Source organism: Pimephales promelas, chromosome 5 (assembly GCF_988280905.1).
Source record: "Pimephales promelas chromosome 5, fPimPro1.hap1.1, whole genome shotgun sequence".
Taxonomy (NCBI): domain Eukaryota; kingdom Metazoa; phylum Chordata; class Actinopteri; order Cypriniformes; family Leuciscidae; genus Pimephales; species Pimephales promelas.
In genome coordinates this window covers 9,590,884-9,612,940 of record NC_142773.1, presented here as the reverse complement: position 1 = coordinate 9,612,940, position 22,057 = coordinate 9,590,884, and the positions used below count along the sequence as shown (strand labels likewise).

Below are 22,057 nucleotides of genomic sequence, written 5' to 3'. Positions count from 1 at the left end.
GGTGGAGGACTAAGTGCACCAATACCGATATCAAGGGGTATTAGGCAGGGTTGCCCTCTTTCTGGACAATTGTACAGTCTCGCTATTGAGCCATTGTTGTGTAGGATAAGGAGAGAACTGAATGGAGTTTTACTTCCTGGTATTAATGGTAGTAGGTTGTCATTGTCTGCTTATGCGGACGATATCACAGTCTTTATCACAAGTCAAAATGATGTTGATATTTTAACGGAAATTATTCAAAAATATGAGAGGGCATCTTCAGCAAAAATGGGGGAAAAGTGAAGGGCTTATTATTGGCCAGTGGGGAGTGTTGGGACCTCCAAAATTACCGGGTGGATTGCTGTGGGTAAGGGAAGGGTTGAAAATTTTAGGTGTTTTTTTAGGAAATGCAACATTTAAAGGGAAGAATTGGGAGGGAATGCTGGAAAAAGTGAATGCTAGGTTGTCTAAATGGAAATGTCTATTACCACAATTGTCGTACAGAGGAAGAGTTCTGGTGGTAAACAACCTGACTGCATCTATCTTGTGGCATAGACTCATGGTACTGGAGCCACCTGATGAGTTGATCTGCAGGATACAAAGGACCTTTGTGAATTTCTTCTGGAGTGGAGAACACTGGATTCGCGCAGCAGCACTTTACCTTCCAGTTCAAGAAGGAGGCCAAGGTCTGGTGGACGTGAGGAGCAGAATCTGTGCCTTCAGAATCCTAGCAGCACAGAGATTTATCTACCATAAGGACTTGGTTTGGTCTCAGACTGCGAAGGCATTTCTTCAAAAAGCTGGGGGTCTTGGATTAGACAAGCATTTCTTTTTAATGAACCTGGAGAGGATAAACATGTCTGAGCTTTCGCATTTTTACCGGACACTTTTGCATTCATGGAGAACTGTTTTTAAATTTGAAAGAGAGGTTAATGAACCTGGGAACTGGGTCCTAGAGAAACCTTTATTTTTTAATCCAATGACTCAAACAAGACTTTTGTCTTCTGTAAGTTCATGCTTGCAGAGAAATGGAATTGTCAAGCTGGGACACCTCTTGAATAGAGATGGATGGAAGTCGTTGGAGGAACTTAAAGGATTGACTGGCTTGAGATCCTCACGTTTGACACAAAAGTTGATGGAGGAGATTGTCAATACCTTACCAAGTAGTTACAGAAAGTACATTGGGAGAGAAACTTTGATGGACATGACGAATGAACAGGAACTCCCAGGAATTAAAATCGCTCATCTTGTAAAGACAGAAAATGAAGATGAAGATGTGGGGTCAATTCTATCTTTTAAAACCTCGCAGCTGCATTATTTTGTGTCTGCATCGAAAAAAGCAATATATATCTCCACAGTTAAAGTTTTACACCAGGACTCTCTTAAAGGACAAAAAATCTCCAAGTGGCCAGGTTTGTTGAAGCCGGACTTCCTCGTGAGGGACAGGTGAAGAGCCCTGTATAAGCCTCCCATAGAGAGGCTTACCGCTGATCTGCAGTGGAGGCTTATCCACGGGGCGATAGCTACGGACAGACACGTGGCGCACTTGAATCCAGCAATGGGGGGGACAGTGTAGGTTTTGTGGGATGGTAGAAAATTTGGAACATTTGTTTTTAAGATGTAATAGGCTGAAAGGTCTTTTTAATCTCCTTGATAGATGGTTTCAAGCATTTAATGAAAAATTCTTAGAAGAAGTATTTATTGGGGGTGTGATGTACAGATTCTTAATCAGAAGGAAAGCATGTTTGTTAAATTACTTGATCGGAACGGCAAAATTAGCAATTTGGAAGACGAGAAAGAACGAAGGGCTGAATCTTCTTAGTACTGATGCTGAATTAATGTTCAAGATAGGGGTGTGCGATATTGACAAAAAATGATATCTCGATATTTTTGGGGATTTTGCCGATAACGATAATCAGACGATATTTTGCATTATTCAAAAATGTGTTTTTAAATGTCTTTTTTTACTAGCTCCGTTTTACATTGTCAATATATTGATATATTACTAATTGAAACATTGTTGAAAAAAGTATTTATTTAAAACTGAAGCATTCAAGTAGAAACAACACAAATCACTGCTCTGCTATAAGGTGAACTGTGCAGAATGCAAGCAAATATGACATTAATAAAAGTATCTAATGCAAACTTATGTCAAAAACATCACTAGAAAATCTTTGTAAACAAATTACTCCCTTCTGTAAAATGTGCTATAGTCAAAAATACAAAAAACTAGCCCATTTATTCTCTCAATTAAATTACTGACTTAAAGTTCTGTCCAATATTGCACAAAAAGTAAACGGCTGTAACAGCTGTAAAATTAGAAACCCTTCAGATTTGTCAAATCTTGCACTAAAGAAAAAAATATACTGATTTAAAGACTAAAAGGTAAAATAGCCTTTATAATGTAAAAGTCACTTGAACAGAGGAAACAGGCTTTCAGCAGCTTGAACAATTTTTTGCCATTAACTGGGTTTCTTTGGATCTACATGCGTTTCAAGTTGTGTGATAAACACCAGCCTGTCCACAGCATCTGGCTTGAGAGCTGCACGGTGACATGTAACAATATTTCCTCCTGTGCTGAAAGCCCTCTCAGAAGGGCTGCTTGAGGCAGGGATGCATAGGTACTTTTTTGCTAGTTTCCCAAGTCTGGGGAAATTTATTTCTTGTGTTTTCCACCAGTCAAGTGGGTTTACATCACTGTCCACCTCTGGTATCATTAAGTAGCTCTGGATCTCCTTTTCTATAGCAATGTGCAGAGACTCGCCTCTGAATTCCTGTGGTTTCTTGAAATAACTGCCAAAAGACTTTTTGGTCTTTTTTGCTGGCTCAGAGGCGTCACCTGCTTCAGGTTCCACTGTTGTAGCCTGAGCAGCAGTTGATGGGCCTGGGGTAGGGCTGTCTTCCTCTGTCACCATAGCTACGAGTTCTGCAGTCACTGCTGTCTCAATGGTTTTGATCCTGCCATCATTGTTATAGCGGTTTTTGAACCGTGGGTCAAGTGTGGATGCCAAACTCAACAACTCTTCCACATAGTCTTCAGAGTACTTTGTGTTCAGGTACTCCAAAATGGTTTGTTTGATTTTTTTGGTAAGCTCTGTGTCATCAGACTTCACCGCCAGAACTTCAGTGTTGAACAAGGACAACACAGGTTTTAAGTAAGAAACTGTTACAAGTTGCTCACCTGACAGAGCGTCAGTAAATTCTAGCAGAGGTCCAAGTGCTTTGCTTACTGCCTCCAGCACCTCAACATCTTGCCATGTTGGCACAAGGTGCCTGTGCTTTTTGTCTGCAGTTAAAACATGACGAATGGCTTTTTCTTGCTCAAGAAACCTCTCAATCATGCGCTGTCTTGAGCCCCATCTTGTTGGTGACTCTGTGATCAGTTTGTGTTGAGGAAGCTTAAGCTGCTCTTGTGCATCAGCAAGAGCTTTTTTCTTTTTCCAGCTGCTGGAAAAAGCAGCGACCATTTTCTTGCAAACTCCAATGGCTCTGTCTATTCTAGGGTCCCGCATGCTCCTCTCTGGAAAACATTTAAAATAAAACATCCATTGAACATTCAAAGTGTGAAGGTATGAATGATACTTTATATTATTTTATATTACTGTTTATATACACTACCGGTCAAAAGTTTCAGATCGGTAAGATTTTTCATGTTTTTAAAAGAAGTCTCTTCTGCTCACCAAGGCTGCAATTATTTGATAAAAAATACAACAACAAAAAAAAAACAGTAATATTGTGAAATATTATTACAATTTAAAACAGCGGATTTCTATGTAAATATATATAGTGAAGTGTAATTTATTCCTGTGATCAAAGCTGAATTTATCATCATTACTCCAGTCTTCAGTGATTCTTCATGATCCTTCAGAAATCATTCTAATATGATGATTTGATGCTCAAAAAACATTAATTATTATTTTCAATGTTGAAAACAGTTGTGTAATTTTTTTTTCAAAATTCTTTGATGAATAGAAAGTTCAAAAGAACAGTGTTTATTTAAAATAGAATCTTTGTTTTCTAACATTATAAATGTCTTTACTGTAACTTTTGATCAGTTTAACTCATCCGTGATGAATAAAAGTATTGATTATATTTCTTTCTTCCAAAAATAAAATTTAAATTCTTACTGACCCCAAACTTTTGAAGGGTAGAGTTGAATGTTACAAAAGCTTTAGATTTCAGATAAATGCTGTTCTTTTTTAGTTTCTATTCATCATAGCATCATGAAATAAAAATGTAAAAAACTGTTTTCAACACTGATAATAATCATAAATGTTTCTTGAGCATCAAATCATCATATTAGAATGATTTTTCAAGGATCATGTGACACTGAAGACTGGAGTAATGATGCTGTAAATTCAGCTTTGATCACAGGAATAAATTACACTTCACTATATATTCACATAGAAAACCGCTGTTTTAAATTGTAATAATATTTCAAAATATTACTGTTTTTTTGTATTTTTTATCAAATAATTGCAGCCTTTGTGAGCAGAAGAGACTTCTTTTAAAAACATAAAAAAATCTTACCGATCTGAAACTTTTGACCGGTAGTGTGTATGTATGTATATGTATATGTATATATGTATATGTATATATGTGTATATATATATATATATATATATATATATATAAACTTTTATTTTATTCTTTTTATTTTTTATATTCCTGTCATTTTATTTGGCTATATTACAGTTTTAAAACAGCATTGCTTATTTTATTCTTATTTGTATTTCTAATAATTCCAAAAAATACAATTCTGTTTTATGCAAATTTTATTTCATAGAACCACCAAAATTGCTTACCAATGGCAATATGAAGCCTGTGGCCAAAACAAGGAAGCCGCTGCCAGTTGTTAATCCGCAGTGCACTGACAACGTTAGCCCCGCTGTCTGTTGTCATGCAAACCATGCGATCTTCGGGCAACGACCATGATGCCAGCGCATCCTTTAGACCTTGAGCAATTATGTCGCCTGTGTGGTCATCCGGAAAGTACGATGTCTGCAGACAGTAGCTTTGGAGTTGCCAAGTTTCATCAATGAAATGTGCCGTAAGGGAGAGGTATGGCTCTGACGTTCTGCTTGTCCACAAATCGGTTGTTGTGGCAAAATGTAAAACCTTCTGCAGTTCATGCGCAAGAGTTTGGCGACATGATTCATACAATTTAGGTAGCGCTGTTTCACTGAAGTATTTTCGTCCAGGCAGTGTGTATCTTGGATCTAACGTCTTTAAAAGCTGTTTAAAACCATCTCTCTCAACCGCTTGAATTGGCACCATGTCTCTGGCAATGTAATTGGTGACCGCGTTTGTTATATCTTGCCATCTGTCGCTTTTTCTGTCGTAAGGAACTTTCTTGGTAAATGAATCGGCCAACGTTTGTTGCGTGTGTTTTTTTGGTTTTACCCTGTCAGCTGCAGGCGCGTCGTCTTCGGATGACTCGCGAAGCTTTTCATAATTCTCATATTCAGTGCGGTGGGTAGTTCGAAGATGATGAAAAAGATTGGTCGTCGAGCTGCTTTTTACTATTACCGATTTTCGGCACATTTTGCAGATCGGCGTCTTTTGACTAACATCTGACCTTTCAAAACCAAACCACCTCCATGCTAGTGATGACGAACCACGTCTAGGAATTAAATCTAGCGTGGATTGTGAGTTTGCTGGTGTTTGAATATCTTCTTCTCTCCCAGTTTCTTTGCTCATTTTAACTTCTGTCAAGCACCGCACGCTCTGAATGCACGTGTGTCACGTGTGCACCCTTGCGCGCCGTCAATTCGTGAACAATTGATGCAGCGTTTTGATTGGTTTCTGAACATGAGTGACATACTCGATAATATGATTTTGGATATCGTTTAAACAACAATCACGATATTATCGCAAACGATATATATCGCACACCCCTAGTTCAAGAACCTTGTTGCTGGAAGGTTAAATATTGAGTTTGTATATTATAATCTCATAAAAAATGAGGGGCGTTTTGATGATATTTGGTGTTTTAATAATGTCTTGTGTGAAATTAATGAGGGACGGTTGGTTCTGAACTTTTAATTTGTTTTATTTTTTTGATTGAATATGTTGTGAACGTTTTTATGTTAATAATAAAGTATTGTTAAATCTCTCTCTCTCTCTCTCTGTTGCATGCTGGGAGCGAGTGAACGGAGTTTGGCGTGGGGGTGAGGGTTTGTTTGACCTGGAGTTTGTTTGTTTTTTTAATTTTTTTCTTTTCCTTTTTTCCTTTCCTTGAATTTAGTTTAAGTGGTAGGATTTTCTTGGCTGACTTCGGTCAGCGAGTGGGGGAAATGGGGACTAATGTGGGCGATTTCTCGCAACTGACTATTAGACATGGTTGTAAATGCATGCCTGATGCGTCTGTGTCAGTGGAGGATTGCCTGGTTGCGTGAGTGCTGCAGTCGGCGGCGTTAACATCAGGTCTGCCTCTCGCATGAATAAGGCCATAGTCATTTTTTTGAGTCAAAGCCAAATGGTTAATGACCTAATAGAGAGCGGATTAACAATAAATGAAATGTTTGTGCCCGTTTTGCATCTGTCGAGTCCATCAAAAAAGATTGTTCTGTCAAACGTACCTCCATTTGTCAAAAATGAGAAGCTAGAGGAAATACTTTTGAGATATGGTAAATTAGTGAGTCCCATTAAGATGATCACGCTTGGATGCAAAAATCCACAACTTAAGCATGTGATGTCTTTTCGGCGCCAGGTTTTCATGATTTTGAATTCTCAGAGCGATCCTTTGAACTTGTCGGCGAAACTAACCATTGAAGGGAAGGATTACACTATTTTTATAAGTTCCGAGTCCATGAAATGCTTTATTTGTGGCGAATTCGGACACGTTCGACAGACTTGCCCGAATCGTGATAAAAATAGCGTTAATGAAGTTTTGCCCGAAAATATGGTTGTTGGTGGGGCGCGGGGTTCTGACGTTGCGGACGCTGCGCCGTTACTTCTCCCTCAAGCCGTCACAGAGACAGTGCCGATGCCGGCGCCGAATGACTCGCTCGAGGAAAACGGGGAAAGTTTCCTGTCGACTAATTCCAACAATAGTGCCGTAGAGATAGCTCAGGTTGCCCAGGTAGCTGATGTTAAAGCCTTTGTCACGCAGCCAGAGTTGAGTTCGGATCATGAGGATGAATCAATTGAGAATGAACAACAAATACAACCCGAAGTAAGTGATGTTAAAACAAGCACTGATGAATCGATTGATCAGAGTCAAGGAGATTATGTTTCGCAAGAAGTGGACTTCGAGAACGAGAAGGATGACGATGAACTATACGATGGGAACGATATGATGGACATGGAGAATATTTCAGGTAGGACGAAACTTTACTCTTTACAGCAGATAAATACCTTCCTTGACAATACAAAGGGGCTTCGCAAGCCCAGTATTGAATCGCACTTTCCGGATTTGAAACTTTTCCTGATGTCTTGTACTGTAGCTATGCGGAAGGCAACTTTTGATGAGCTCGACAGACCAAAACGGTACCGCCTTAAAAAGATCCTTTGTACTGTAAGAGGTATACTGAATTTATCCGGCAAAAAGTGATATGGCTAGTATGTATTTGTGGGGGTATCTCTCTTTATTTTTCCTTATGGCATCCATGAGATTTGGTACTTTAAATATTAATGGGTGTCGTGATGCTGTTAAAAGATTTAGACTTTTTGACTATATTATGATGAAGAGGGGTAGTATAGTTTTTCTTCAAGAGACTCATACAGATTTAAATAATCAAGTACAATGGCAGAGTGATTGGAAGGGGCAAGTTATTTTAAGTCATGGTTCTAGTGTTAGCGCAGGGGTTGCGATTCTCTTTGGGCCAGACTATAAGGAGCATCCTGTGAGTGTTTTTGAATTGGTTCCTGGTCGAATGTTGTGGGTTGATATAACGGTTCTCGGACTCAATTTTTCGCTATTTAATGTGTACGCTCCAAACATTGGTTCAGAGCGAATTCGTTTCTTTAAAAAACTGAAAACCGCTTTAAGTGATGTTTTGCAGGATAGAATGGTTGTTCTGGCTGGGGATTTTAATTGCACCATAAATCATACCTTAGACAGGAACCATGAAGAACCACATAAGCAGTCATCAGAAGAACTTAAAACTGTGTTAACATATCATGGTCTTGTAGATGTTTGGAGAGAAGCTTTCCCTCAGACTAAACAATATACTTGGTTGAAAGTAAACGCTAATATGACTTAAAATGGAGCCAGACTTGACAGAATCTACGTACAGAAAAGTGTTAGGGGTAGGTTCTTTAAAAGTTGTATTATGCCCACTGCCTTATCGGATCACCAATACATGTCTGTTGAAGTTTCTTCTGCACAGAGCACTTTTAAACACTCTCTTTGGAAGTTTAACAGTAGACTGTTGCAAGATCACAACTTTGCACACTCTTTCACCTTTTTTTGGGAGATGTGGAGAGAGAGTAAAATGCTATATAAGTCCCTAAGTCAATGGTGGGACATTGGCAAAACACAAATTAAACTTTTTTGTCAAAACTATGCTGCCTATGATGGAAGCATTTTGGAAAATACAGTGAAACAGCTTGAACAAGACATCCTTTATACTGATGATAAAGCGGATGAAGTGGACACTGCTGAAATCCTTGAACGGAAAACTTTTCTCTTACGGAATCTTTTAGAAGAAAGGGCCCAAGAGACACTTGTACGAGCAAGGTTTACCAACTCTAACAATATGGACGCTTCGACATCATTCTTTTTTAATCTGGAGAAGAAGACTGTAAATAAGAAGATTTTATGTCATTTAAAACTTCCAGGGGGAGGAAAAGTGACTGATGAACGTGGAATCATGTCACACGCTTTGTCTTTTTATGAGGATCTTTACAAGGCTGAACCCTGTGATGAGGAAATGGCTGATATTCTTCTTAAAGATTTACCTCAACTTACGGAAGAGGAGAAATCTAGACTTGATCAACCCTTGACTTTTGCCGAACTGACTGCAGCTGTTCAGGAACTCTCTTTGGGCAAAGTTCCAGGACTCGATGGATTGAATGCAGAATTTTACAAACAGTTTTGGACGGTGATCGGAAAGGACTTGTTTTCTGTCTTCTTGGAGTGTCTGGAAAGAGGCACATTACCTGTGAGCCTTCGGAGGGCCGTGATTACTTTACTGCCAAAGAAAGGTGATCTTGGAGACATTAAAAATTGGCGCCCTGTGTCATTGCTTGGAGTGGATTACAAAATATTTTCCAAAGCTTTGACTAATAGACTTAAATGTTGTATATCTTCAGTGATTCATGTAGATCAAGCTTATTGTATTCCGAATCGATCTATTTTTGACAATCTTTTTTTGGTTCGTGACTTGATTACTTTTGCTAAAGTGCAAACTCGATGTAGGTTTGGTATCTTTGGACCAAGAGAAAGCCTTCTATCGAGTTGATCATGGCTTTCTTTTTAAAAGTCTTAATGCCTTTGGTTTTGGTTCATCATTCATTTCTTATGTGAAGCTGCTGTACACAGATGTTTATAGCATATTAAAAGTAAATGGCACCCTTTTAAGATCATTTTTAGTTGGTAGAGGGATACGTCAAGGGTGCGGTCTATCAGGTATTTTATATGCTATTGTTATTGAACCACTTTTGACAGTGTTGAGACGTCAGTTAAGTGGGATCTCTATACTGTGTCCTTATAACACAGATTTAGTAACGGCTAGATTAAGTGCTTATGCTGACGATGTTACAGTGGTAATAAGGTCAGACGAGGATGTTAAGAATTTGATAGCATCTCTGGATGTATATCAAAGAGCATCTTCCTCAAGAATAAATTGGCGGAAAAGTGCTTCATTTTTGCTAGGCAACTGGGAGAACGGAGGCCCTCCAGTACTTCCTCAGCTCTGTTCTTGGAGCTTGGAAGGGTTCAAAGTGCTTGGGGTTTTTATGGGGACAGATCAATATATGGAGAAAAATTGGGAAGGCGTATTTGATAAAGTGTCTGGCCGTCTACAAAGGTGGAGATGGATTCTCCCTAGTTTGTCATACAGGGGTAGAGTACTTATAGTTAATAATCTAGCTGCATATGTTGTGGCATCGTTTATGTACTTGATCCACCAAAGTTTCTCTTGCAACGTTTGCAGAAAATTTTTGTCGATTTTTTTTTTTTGGGACGGTCACCATTGGCTCCCCCCTGCAGTTCTTTATTTGCCAGTTAGTGAAGGAGGTCAAGGTTTAATTGATGTGACTGCTAAAGTTAAAGCTATGAGGCTGAAAGCTGCTCAGATTTTGCTTTATTCTAAAGAGCACACAACATCATGGGTGTCATTTGGCCTGGCTTTGCTTAGAACTTTTGGCGGGTTTTCATTTGACAAACAATTGTTTTTGATGTCTTTGTATAATAGAGACATTATAGGCCGATCTGATGAAAGATTTTATGCTTCAGTTTTAAATTCCTGGACTGTTTTTAAGGAGTTTGAAAGAGAGAATGATCATTTTGGCCTGAATGAGCGAGCCACTGTTTTATAACTCTTTTCTTGGTGACAATGTTTGCATGTCTAATACCATTGTTAAAACATTTATAGAGAAGGGTTTGACCACAGTTGTACATCTGATTTCCCCCCCGAATTTCTAAATTTTGTAAATTGTTTCCTGTCTGGTGATTCGATGCAATGTTCTTTCCCTAAATTACTTGTGTCTTCAAGGGTTTGTACAGTGGATGACCAAGAGGGGAAGTTACTGAAATTTAAGGGGCTGCAGGAGCTAGATTTTCAGGCTGTTGGAAAAAGAGAGTTTTATCTAGGGATGCACCGAAATGAAAATTCTTGGCCGAAACCGAAAACCGAAAAAGAGGAAACCAAGGCCGAAAACCGAAACACCGAAAGAAATTATGCCAATTATTAGTATCATTGCATTTATGGCTATGACTGTGTACAAACTTAACTAAAATCAAGGCATTGCAATTGCATAAATTAATATAACATTTTCAAAGAATAAATCAATTACAAATTATGCAAATATATATTTAGCACAATGCACAGTATAAAATAAAATTCAAACTAAAATGTTTAACTTGACCCCACTCATGTGTGCACTAAATAATAATCTACTGGCCTGCAGAAAGGTTTTAAAATGAAACGTTCTCTCAAAAACAAAGCCGAGCGCAAACTTCTCATCACATTAACACCCAGTTTGCATGTCTAAATTAGTTACATTTTAAAAAATTTAGCATACAATATAAAAAGCCTTTTTAAATGAACAATGGTCCATGTTTAATACAAATGTACATTAAACTTAATGAAACATTTTTAGTGAATGTAGAAAATATTTAAGAGAGCATTAATTTAGTTCTATACATGTTCCCATATACATATTTTTTTTGTAATGTCACAAGTAATAATCTCAGGGTTTACTGGGTTTTACATGATTATTTTTGTATTGGTGGTGGAATACTAAAAAATAAACATTGTCATGTATTTATCTGTCTTCTTCTCACCGATTCCTGATGGTTAGAGGACAGTTACTTGAGTCGTCCCCTGTCGTTTCAAGGAATAGAAACAGTTACAACGGAGAGCGTGTCAAGTATAAACGCCTCGACCGTTTGGAGCGGTGCGCGCGCTGTTTGTGGAGACTCGCGCTGCCTTGTTTACTTTCGCCTGCCTCCGCAGCGCGAGTCTAATTTATAATTTTTAATTGTTTCCTGCTCTAAACAATGCGTGCCGCCATGACGACGACTCCGGTTCCGAGCGGGTTCCGAGCGCAGAGCGGTGCGCGCGCTGTCTGTGGAGACTCGCGCTGCCTTGTTTATACTTTCGCCTGCCTCCGCAGCGCGTGTCTCCACAGACAGCGCGCGCACCGCTCTTGACCCGCTCGGAACCGGAGTCGTCGTCATGGCGGCACGCATTGTTTATAGGTGGATAAACAAGGTTTCCGTCTCATCGCGGGTTCAGATACACTGAAATACGTCCACACCGCAGACATGTTGCTTCAGACAAGCACGTGCAGGTCGCGGTTTCTGTTTGCGTCATCACAACATTTCGGCCGTATTGTTTCGGTGATAAAAGTCTTTCGGCCGAAAACCGAAAATGCACTTTTGGGCCATTTTCGGCCGAAAATTTTCGGCGGCCGAATATTCGGTGCATCCCTAGTTTTATCAGATATGTGTAAAGACTGACTATTTTGGGAACATCAATCAGAGATGTGATACAAAATGGAGAGAGTATTTTATGAATTCTGATGATCTTGATCCCTCTTGGAGACTGTTGTATAAAGGTCCTCTTCCAAAACGATCTGGGGACTTGCAGTGGAGAAATATTGCACTGTGTGTTACCCACAAATTGTTTTGTTTCCAAGTTCAATATGGCTGTTTTATCATCCTGAAATTTCTGTTCTAAACCAGAGACTGTGTTCCATGTTTTTGTTGAATGTCCCAGGCTAGTGTCACTGTTCACCTTACTCGAAAGAATACTTGGAAGCCTAGGGTTTTGTTTTAACAAGACAATTTTTATTTATGGATGCAAGTATTCAAAAACACACAGAGAACAGTGTACCTTAGCAAATTTCGCAGTTGGTCAAGCTAAATTAGCCATTTGGAAGACTTGCAGAATGGCTGCTGAGGGGAGAGATATGAGCGTGTTGAAGATGTTCACTGCCCTGGTTGAATCAAGAATCAGACTGGAACACAAATTTTATCAAATCACCAAAAACTTACTTGATTTTGAGTCTAAATGGTGTGTGAATGGTGCTTTATTGTCATTATGTGAAGACGAAACTATAGTGTTTAATTGGTGATGTCTAATGGTCATTCTTAAGAATTTTTTTATTTTATTTGTTCTTTTCCTTTTTTATTATTTATTAATTTTTTTCTCTTTCCGTATTTGCTGATTGTAGCAGCATGTCTACATGGGTGAAATACATTGTTCTTTAGTGTTTTAGGACATGTTTTAATAAAGAGTTGTAAAAGTCTAAAGTCTCTCTCTCTCTCTGTGTGTGTTGCATGCGGGGAGTTGGGGATAGTGGTGGTGGTGGTGAGAGCTGCTGTGTGAGGGTGAGAACTTTCTTGCTTTTTTATTTACATGTTCTTTTTCCTTTCAGAAAATACATGGTTTAGGAAACGAATTGTAAATATAGTGGTCGTTGTGTGGCAGGATGGCGTCTCTTGATGAGACGCCATCACCATTATCACTCCGTAATGGCTTCAGGTGTGTTCCTGAGGATAATGCCACAGTGGAGGATGTGTTAATTGCGGTTGGCGATCAAATTGGTCATGAGAACATTTTATCTGCGTCACGGATGAATCAGGCTGTTGTCGGTTTTTTGAAGGATCAAAATTTAGTGAATCGTTTGATAGTAAGTGGCCTTACTGTTAAAGAAGCTTTTGTGCAACTTTCTCCAATGTATATATCGACAACAAAGGTAACAATTTAAAATATCCCGCCTTTCGTATTGTTGTGTTTCTATACCGCTGTAATCCTTATCCACCTTCCCCCTATCATTTACATGTACTAAAAATTACATCCCATCGTGTTCTTACCTGATGGTCCTTGACGTAGAGAGGCGGAATAAGACCCTCGGCGGTGTCCGTCCCCGCTCAGTCCTGGGCTCGTGTCATAAGGCTCTTTGCTTAGTATAAAAATATCTCAATTCATATAAAGATATTTGTTAGGAAAAAATCACTCTGAGCCAGAGTTCAAAAAGGTTTTCGAATCACCAAACATATGGTTTCGTTTTACTCAAAAATCTTCAGAATGTTACAAAGACAATAAATTCAAAAACAGAAAAATTAAAAGAAAAGCGTACATAGTCTTCACCTCGAAAAGTTGCGGCCCCGAAGAACAGGAAACATAATATTTTATATGACTTAAATTGGGGCCGTCTCTAAGCATTAGGGGAGGCAGTCCTAAATCAGCAATAATTCCTTATAAGGTATACAAGAGCGGGAAACATTTGCACTGGCTATTGAGCAAAAGGAAAAGAAGCTGATAATCTTCTAAGGCTCTACACACATGGGCTAGATGCTATACCTGCAGGTGTGAAAACCCCATCCTGCCTCTGGCCTCACAATGGCCTCCTAAAAAGCGGTACCTTACCTAGGCTAAAAGGTCACAGTTGTGACACCTGCGTACCTTATGCAATAACTGCGGTAAAGGAAAGTAAAATGCAAACTAAAAATAACACTCTAGACGGCAGAGCAAAGTGGCATCTCTACAGAGATGCGACCTTCTCCTGCACGTCTAACATTTCACATCTGGGACACTTAAGTTGACTCATTAACACAAACTTCTTTACAACATGCATCAGTCGTTTATTCAGTTGCTCCATTTCCCGAACGGTTGTTATCATTTTCCTGCTCTGGTAGATCAGGTCGTGTTGCAAGGTCAACGATCGACGACTTCTTCCTTTTTTCCCTCTTCTTTGCTTTGTGCAGGACTTTGGCGTGTTTCTTCTGGAGCTGGGCAACTAAAAGATCGTCCATAAACATTTCATATTTATCAGTCCTTTGTGTTATATATAAATTCTCAAGGGAAGGCAATTTAGGACATTTGTTGGAGAATTTCACATCTTCAATTACAGGTTCTACTTCAGTATCCAATGACGTTTTGCAACGTGAGTTAACGCGTTTTGGAAAAGTTGTTGGTCCCTTTAAAACTGTTGCGCTTGGATGTAAACATCTGGCTCTGAAGCATGTTGCGTCTTTCAGACGGTACGTTTACATGGTGCTGGAATCACCTGAGAATACACTGGATATTAATTTTCGCGTGAAACACGAGGGAAGATTATATATGGTGTATGCAACTACCGGCAGCATAAGATGTTTCGAGTGTGGAGACATCGGACACAAACGCCTGATGTGTCCTCATAAGAAAACAGGTGCAGAAAACGAGGGCGAAACCAATAGCGTTGATGCAGCCCAAGATGAGGTTGTTCCACCAGTTGAGGTGAGTGATGCGAGTACAGATGCTGTGTTATCGGCTGTTGTTGACACGGGAAATGAGGGTGCTGAAGCTTTTGTAGCCCCAGGGATCAGCATAACTGATCTAGTCTCTGATGGTAATAAAGAAGTGGCTAGTACCAGTGATGCTAAAACAGGGGAAAGTGCAAATGATGGAATTAAATCGCTTTCTAACATCTTGAAAAATGAGGAAATAGAGGAGGAGCAGTCTGATGATACTGAATCACAAGTTTCTATGTGTGAAAATTATAGTAGTTCACAGGGAAGTGTATTTAATGTATCTCAGACAGTTTTTTCAGGAGGTTTCAATAGAGGTTCGATATAGTCTGGAAGAAATAAACAGGTTTTTGGATGAAACGTATGGTAAACAAATCAACATAAATGATTTCTTCTCCGATGTAGACAAGTTTGTTCACTCTGTTACTTTTTATCAGAAGAATGTTGGAATTGATGAACTTTGTGAGAAGAAGCGTTTTCGTTTGAAAAAGCTTCTTACCACTATCAGAAAAGGTAAAGCAATGAGTAAGAGAAAAAAGTAAAAAAAAAAAAATGTAAACCATGTATTACTAGGGATGGGACGATACACTTAAACTCACGATACGATGCACCTCGATATGTCAGGGTCACGATACGATACGTCACGATACGATATCAAAAAAGGAAAACAAGAGAAAAAAATATTACTGTATAACAACAACTTTTTTATTTTTGTTTCAGCTGCAAACAGGGAAACACAAGGCCTAACTGGCCAAACACAAACAAGAACACTCCCTTAGTGCTGCTCTAATCCTACAGTAGGTTAAGTTATCTTAGGACTGGTTCTTCTTCAAAAAAACTAACATATAAACATGTTCTGGTGTAATCAGTGATCTTTGAGCGGACACAATGTCTCCTGCTGTGGAAAAGACGCGCTCACTGGGCACTGATGTAGCAGGAATGCAAAGGTAGGCTTTTGCAAGGGGGGCAAGTATGGGGTAAGCATATGCATTAACTTTCCACCACTCAAGTGGACTACTGTTGAGCGGGATAGGAATCCCATTTCTGTAGGAGAGTATCTCCATTTCAATCCCTCTGCTGGACTGCACTGTCTCAACAACAGTAGTGTAGGAGCTCCCAAGGAGATCTTCTAACGCTGTCTTTTTTGGTGGGGGTGGCTGTGTCACGTCCTGCATCTGCCTTTCTCCTTCCACTGGCTCTTCCTGGCTCTGCTCTGCTCCCTGTGCTTCCTCAACCATGACCCTGGCCTGCTCTGCTGCTGCCCCTGATGTTGAAGCACTGGCCCTAGTGGTTCTTTCATCTATATCACTGGTCTGAAAAAATAAAATAAAACTAGCTCAAACATTTCTGTCTTTCAATCCTTTACTCCCTCCCTCTCTCACAGACACACACGCACGCACACACACACACACACACACACACACACACACACACACACACACACACACACAGTCTCTCTCTCTCTAATCGACTAATAAAAAAAACAAAACAAAAAAAAATATATGGAGAAATAAGTTTTCGGGCTCTGGCCTACACATACAGAGTTACACACGTGCGCAGGGCACCTCATTTATTTTTTTTTTTCAATAAAAGTTAGCCTACCTGGTTGCGCTGCTCATGAAGTGCTGAAGCTTTTTCACGTATTCGGGCATAGACGGACTCGCGTTGTTCATCATTCAGATTGGACAGGCTTCGGAAACGTGGGTCAAGCGCAGTGCACTCCTGCAGCATGTCATTACAGTCCCCAGAGTACCGGTCCGAGATGTCGAGTAGAATAGCGCTTTTCATGTTGGCGATGGTCTGTGTGTCATTTTCGTCTGGTGACATGCTTTGCTCGATCATGAACTTCAGTGGCATTATTAGTGAAACAGTAGGCTCTTTTTCATCACAGACAACTGTTGTGGCTGTCTTTAGTGGCTTAAGCAGTTTCACTATGTCCTCGACGTCTGATATATCAGCGTTATCCAGAGTGTCAATTTCTCTCGCATTTCTTCGGATTCCTGGGCAGCTCAGCGCTGCTGAGACAGCTGCTTGTTGCTCCAGGTCGCGCGCCAGCATATCGTATGTGCTATTCCACCTGGTCTGGACATCGGTAATGAGTTTATGCCGAGGCAGCTCTAACTGGGTTTGCTTGTTGGTCAGGACGGCGGTGGCCGTGGTGCTCTTGTGAAAGAACGTAACTATTCTTCGCACACGACCAAGAAGGCGCGCGACGCGGGATACAGCCAAGCCTCGCTTACTGGCCAGATTCACAACATGCGCTAAGCACTTGATGTGAGGGTGGAGACCGCTCTCTCTCACAGCAATGTCCATATTGCTTGCGTTGTCTGTAACACAAGCAATGGTTGTTTGTGGCCTTGTTAGCTCCCACTCACTCAGTGCATTTCTCAACACGTGAGCTATGTTAACACCAGTGTGACTTTAACTCAGCTCACGAGTTTGCAACACAAAGCTTTTTTTCTCCCATTTCTCGTTGATGACTTCTGCCGTGATGGTAACATAACTCTGCGTTGCACGCGAGGTCCAGCTGTCGGTGGTCAGGGCGACACAGTCGGCATTTTTTAGACACTCTTTCACGCTTTGTTTGGTTTCATTGTAAATTTCCGGGATTACCTTCTCTGAAAAATGTACTCGACATGGCATCTTAAACTTAGGCTCCAGCACTTTGAACATTTGGATGAATTTTCTGTTCTCTACCATGTTAAATGGAGCCATATAGTCCGCTATGAATTCGCCAATGAGCCTGGTTATCTGTTTTGCACGCGGACTTGACTGAGGTAGAGTTGGTGTCAGCGCTTGTTTCATGGTCAGCTGTCCCTTCGGTAGGTTCGTTTTCTCCGGGGCCGTCTTCACATTTTTATGGTGACGTTGAAGGTGGTGGTTCATGTTTGAAGTGTTGGATGTGGTGTACGGAATGACAGCATTGCATAGCTTACACACAGTCTTAGTCTTGTCAGTTACTCTATTGCCGTCTTTGTCTTTTTTAATGAGAAAGCCAAAATACTGCCAGACATATGACTTGTATCCAGGCGGAGCGTCCTCAATTTCGACCTCATTTGACTCCATGGTCGGCTGTTTGGGGGCAAGGCAGTTGGTGCTAATGCTGATATTTGTTAGCTCGCTGTAGACTGCAGTGTTGTTGCAACATGCGTTGTCTCGACGTGATGACGTGCCGCAGTTCCGGATATAATTTTTTTTTTTCATTTAGTTTTATCCTGCTTCCTGCCACCATAGACTGTATCTCTACCCCATATACATACACACACACATATAATACACAAAATTATTTATATACTACGCAAATCATGCATCTATCTTTATTTCGCGATACATTTTTTTGACTTCGATGCGTTTCGTCACGTTTTGTATCGCGATATTTCGTCAAACAATATTTCGTCCCATCCCTATGTATTACACGGTGTCTTTTGTTTGCTTTTCTATCATGCTTTGTTCTTTATTTCCCATCTTAATTTTATATATGGAGGCTTTGAGGATAGGCTCTTTAAATATTAATGGTGGGAGAGATAGTGTAAAGCGTGCTACAGTCTATGAAATAACTGAGCAAAAAAAGCTTGATATCGTTTTTCTCCAAGAAACTCATAGTGATTTGATGAATGAAGTTGAGTGGAATTTGTGGTGAAAAGGGCATAAAATACTCAGTCATGGTACAAATTTAAGTAGAGGTGTAGGTATTTTTTAAAATAAAGGCAGATATTATAAGCATAGAGGAACCAGTAAAGGGCCGATTGTTGGTGGCTAAAGCTCAAGTTCAAGAGATGCTGGTTTTTCTGATAAATATTTATGCACCAACTGTGGGACAAGAGCGTCTGCATTTTTTGGATATACTTAGTGAAAGTCTTAAAAAGTGTTTTAGTGAAGGATGTGTTGTTATTGGTGGAGATTAGAATTGCACTATTAATTTTACTATAGATCGTAACACCGAGGAACCTCACATACAGTCCTCAAGTGCATTGTCAAAACTAATTCAAGATTTCCAGCTCTTGGATATGTGGAGAATTAAACACCCAAATGATAGGCAGTATACATGGATTAAGGCTTTTAATAATCGAGTCAGTGCTGCAAGACTAGATAGATTCTATGTGTCAAAAGCTTTTAACAGTAGAGTAATTGAGTGTTGCATTTGTCCCGTGGGTTTTTCTGATCATCATTTAATTATTATGACAATGAACATGTCAAATAGACCTAGAAAATCTGTTTATTGGCACTTTAATGTAAAATTGCTGCAGGATGCTATGTTTTGTGAAAATTTTGTTTTCTTTTGGGATGAGTGGAAAAAGGAAAAGAGTTCTTTTGAGAACTTGAAACGGTGGTGGGATGTTGGCAAGACTAAAATAAAAAATTTCTGTCAGCAGTATACAGCGAACTGTAGTAGTATAAAGAATGTGATTAAAACACTTGAAAAGCAAATTAATTTAATGGAATTACAGTTGGTTGATGCACACAATTCTACATTGTATATTAATTTGCAAATGAAAAAGAGAGAGCTCGGTCTAGTCTTAAATGAGAAGGTTAAAGGAGCCTTGATAAGGTCTCGTTTCATGTCATTAGCAGAAATGGATGCCCCAACTTCTTTTTTCTTTAACCTGGAATATAAGGCAGCTCAACAAAAACAAATGCCATGTCTTAAACTCCCTGATGGGCGGATAACGTATAAGACTGTAGAAGTGAGAACCCATGCTGTGGAGTTCTATTGAAGACTTTATGCTGCAGAGAACTGTGAAAGTAGTGACTGTATGACACAGCTTCTTCAAGGTCTTCCTCAACTGGACTCCGGTTCAAAAACTGTCCTGGATGATGGTATAACTTTTAGGGAAGTTACTGCTGCTGTGGGACAACTTAAAGGGTTAGTTCACCCAAAAATGAAAATTAAGTCATTAATTACTCACCCCCATGCTGTACCAACCCCGTAAGACATTCGTTCGTCTTCGGAACACAAATGAAGATATTTTTGATTAAATTTGAGAGCTGTATAACTACCACATTGGCTCCTAAGGGACTGCCTCTTGACGGCCCAAAAAGTCAATGAAGAAAATGTTTAAATATCCCAAGTGACTACCGTGGCTCAACTATATGTTTATCAAGCGACGCGAATACTTTTTGTGCGAAAAAACAAACAAAAATAACGAGTTTATTCGACTATTTCTTTTCTTCCTTGTAGGCCAGAACGAGACTCCTTAGATTTCCACGACGCATGCGCGAGATTTGCGATCTGCTTACACCAGCTTACACTACTTCAGATCGCAATTCTCGCGCATGCGTCGTGGAAATCTATAAGGAAGTCTCGTTCTGGCCTACAAGGAAGAAAAGAAATAGTCGAATGAACTCATTATTTTTGTTTGTTTTTTCGCACAAAAAGTATTTGCGTCGCTTGATAAACATATAGTTGAGCCACGGTAGTCACTTGGGATATTTAAACATTTTCTTCATTGACTTTTTGGGCCGTCAAGAGGCAGTCCCTTAGGAGCCAATGTGGTAGTTATACAGCTCTCAAATTTAATCAAAAATATCTTCATTTGTGTTCCGAAGACGAACGAAGGTCTTACGGGGTTGGTACAGCATGGGGGTGAGTAATTAATGACTTAATTTTCATTTTTGGGTGAACTAACCCTTTAATTCAGGACGATCCCCTGAAATAGATGGACTACCAGCAGATTTTTATAAAAGGTTTTGGAACTGCATTGGGCACGATTATTATGATGTTTTATGTGAATCTATTAGAGAAGGTGTTCTACCAACTTCCTGCCAATATCAGTCCCTCCAGGATTTCGCGGGCCTTTTTTGTGATTGTTGCGGCCTAAAATGCCTGATGTTGCGGCCGCTTTTTTAAAAAGTTGCGATAAAAGTTGCGATGTTCTTCTGCATGTTTTTATAGGTTAAAACGGCAAAGATAGATAGATTTTTACTTAAAATGCCCATATTATGCTTTTTGGCTTTTCCCCTTTCCTTTATTGTGTTGTTATATTTTTTGTGCATGTTATAGGTTTACTAAGAGAGAAAAGTCCAAAGTCCACCCCAAGGGGACTTATTATGTCCCACAGAAAACAGTGTTCATCATCTGCATCTGCTATATTGTAGTCCAGAATTGACTTAAGAGACAAAGTCACACACTTTGTAACACACGAACAAACTAACTAACCATTAGTAACCATAAAAGGCAAAACAAACGATTTAAAGACGCAGCAAAACCTAACAAACTAACTTTTTAAAAAAAAAAAAAACAAGATCTGCACCTGCAAAAAAGTCAATGTGCAGAACCTCACAAACATTAAGCAGCATTTATGTTGAAAGATGCCAATACTAATAAAGTGCAAAATACAGTTTTAGGAATAGCCACTAAAGTTAAATGGTGGAAAAACCAAATGTTTGATAATGTATTTTAATATAGCTATAATATAATATAGCTGCATATCCAATAAAGCTTAATTTTTTTTTGTCAGACAATACGAGTCGGCTAGCTATTTTTTATGTGTAAAATTTTCTGAATTGAGAGAGTTCGGGAACTGGGTGAACTAATGCACTGTGATGGTGAGTAGCCTATTACAAGTGATAAACACAAGAAAAGAAAGGAAAATAAAATGGTCAAACTCAATTCTTTAAATAAAAAACAAAAGAGAAGCAGATAAGTGATAAGTCCGTGGAAACAACACTGCTCAATCGCGTCTGTCAGCTGCCGTGCTGCTCCTCTACTGCAGCCGTTCACTGAACAGGGATGCAGAGAGAGGTGTGACGGCAGGGAGAAAGCAAACCTCGCGCTCGCAGGATTGTGCTGGCAACATTTGGTTACTGAGGTTTGTCCAAAAAGCCGCTAGATTTGTCTCTAGTCGCTTTTTTATATCACTAAATATAGCGACAAAGACTAAGTTGGCAACATTGGCCTTTTCTGTTATTTTTGTAGGTAGCCTAAATGTGAGACGTTAGCAGTCCACATCTGCTGCGTCTTCTGAACAAAACAAGTGAGTTTGCTGACGTATGACGACGCTTTGCAGGAGACCGCGGCGCGATGATTCGTCAAAGTTGCAGAAAAGTTGCGGTGATTTTTCAAAATTGCAAGGCGCACTGAATTCACGTGGATTTGTTGTAGTTGCGTTAATAGTTGCGATCGCGACATCGCGAAATCCTGGAGGGACTGCAATATGCGGTTTTATCACTGTT

General features: G+C 39.6%; 3 protein-coding genes across 3 annotated transcripts in view; 1 reads left to right on the top strand and 2 right to left on the bottom strand.

Moving 5' to 3' along the window:
• LOC120492842 (uncharacterized) overlaps positions 1-22,057 on the top strand; it is a 349,229-nt gene that overhangs the window by 21,831 nt on the left and 305,341 nt on the right. The window lies entirely within an intron of this gene.
• On the bottom strand, positions 1,834-3,703 carry LOC120490728 (E3 SUMO-protein ligase ZBED1-like). The gene has a single exon (XM_089130945.1). The coding sequence runs from the start codon at positions 3,522-3,524 to the stop codon at positions 2,442-2,444; it is 1,083 nt and encodes a 360-aa protein (XP_088987071.1). The 5' UTR covers positions 3,525-3,703; the 3' UTR covers positions 1,834-2,441.
• LOC148981369 (E3 SUMO-protein ligase ZBED1-like) lies at positions 16,454-17,288 on the bottom strand. Its single transcript, XM_089130948.1, has one exon. The coding sequence runs from the start codon at positions 17,195-17,197 to the stop codon at positions 16,478-16,480; it is 720 nt and encodes a 239-aa protein (XP_088987074.1). The 5' UTR covers positions 17,198-17,288; the 3' UTR covers positions 16,454-16,477.

Coding starts and splice junctions, on each gene's coding strand:
- LOC148981369 (XM_089130948.1), bottom strand. CDS start 17,197: ATGGACATTGCTGTGAGAGAGAGCGGTCTCCACCCTCACATCAAGTGC.
- LOC120490728 (XM_089130945.1), bottom strand. CDS start 3,524: ATGTTTTATTTTAAATGTTTTCCAGAGAGGAGCATGCGGGACCCTAGA.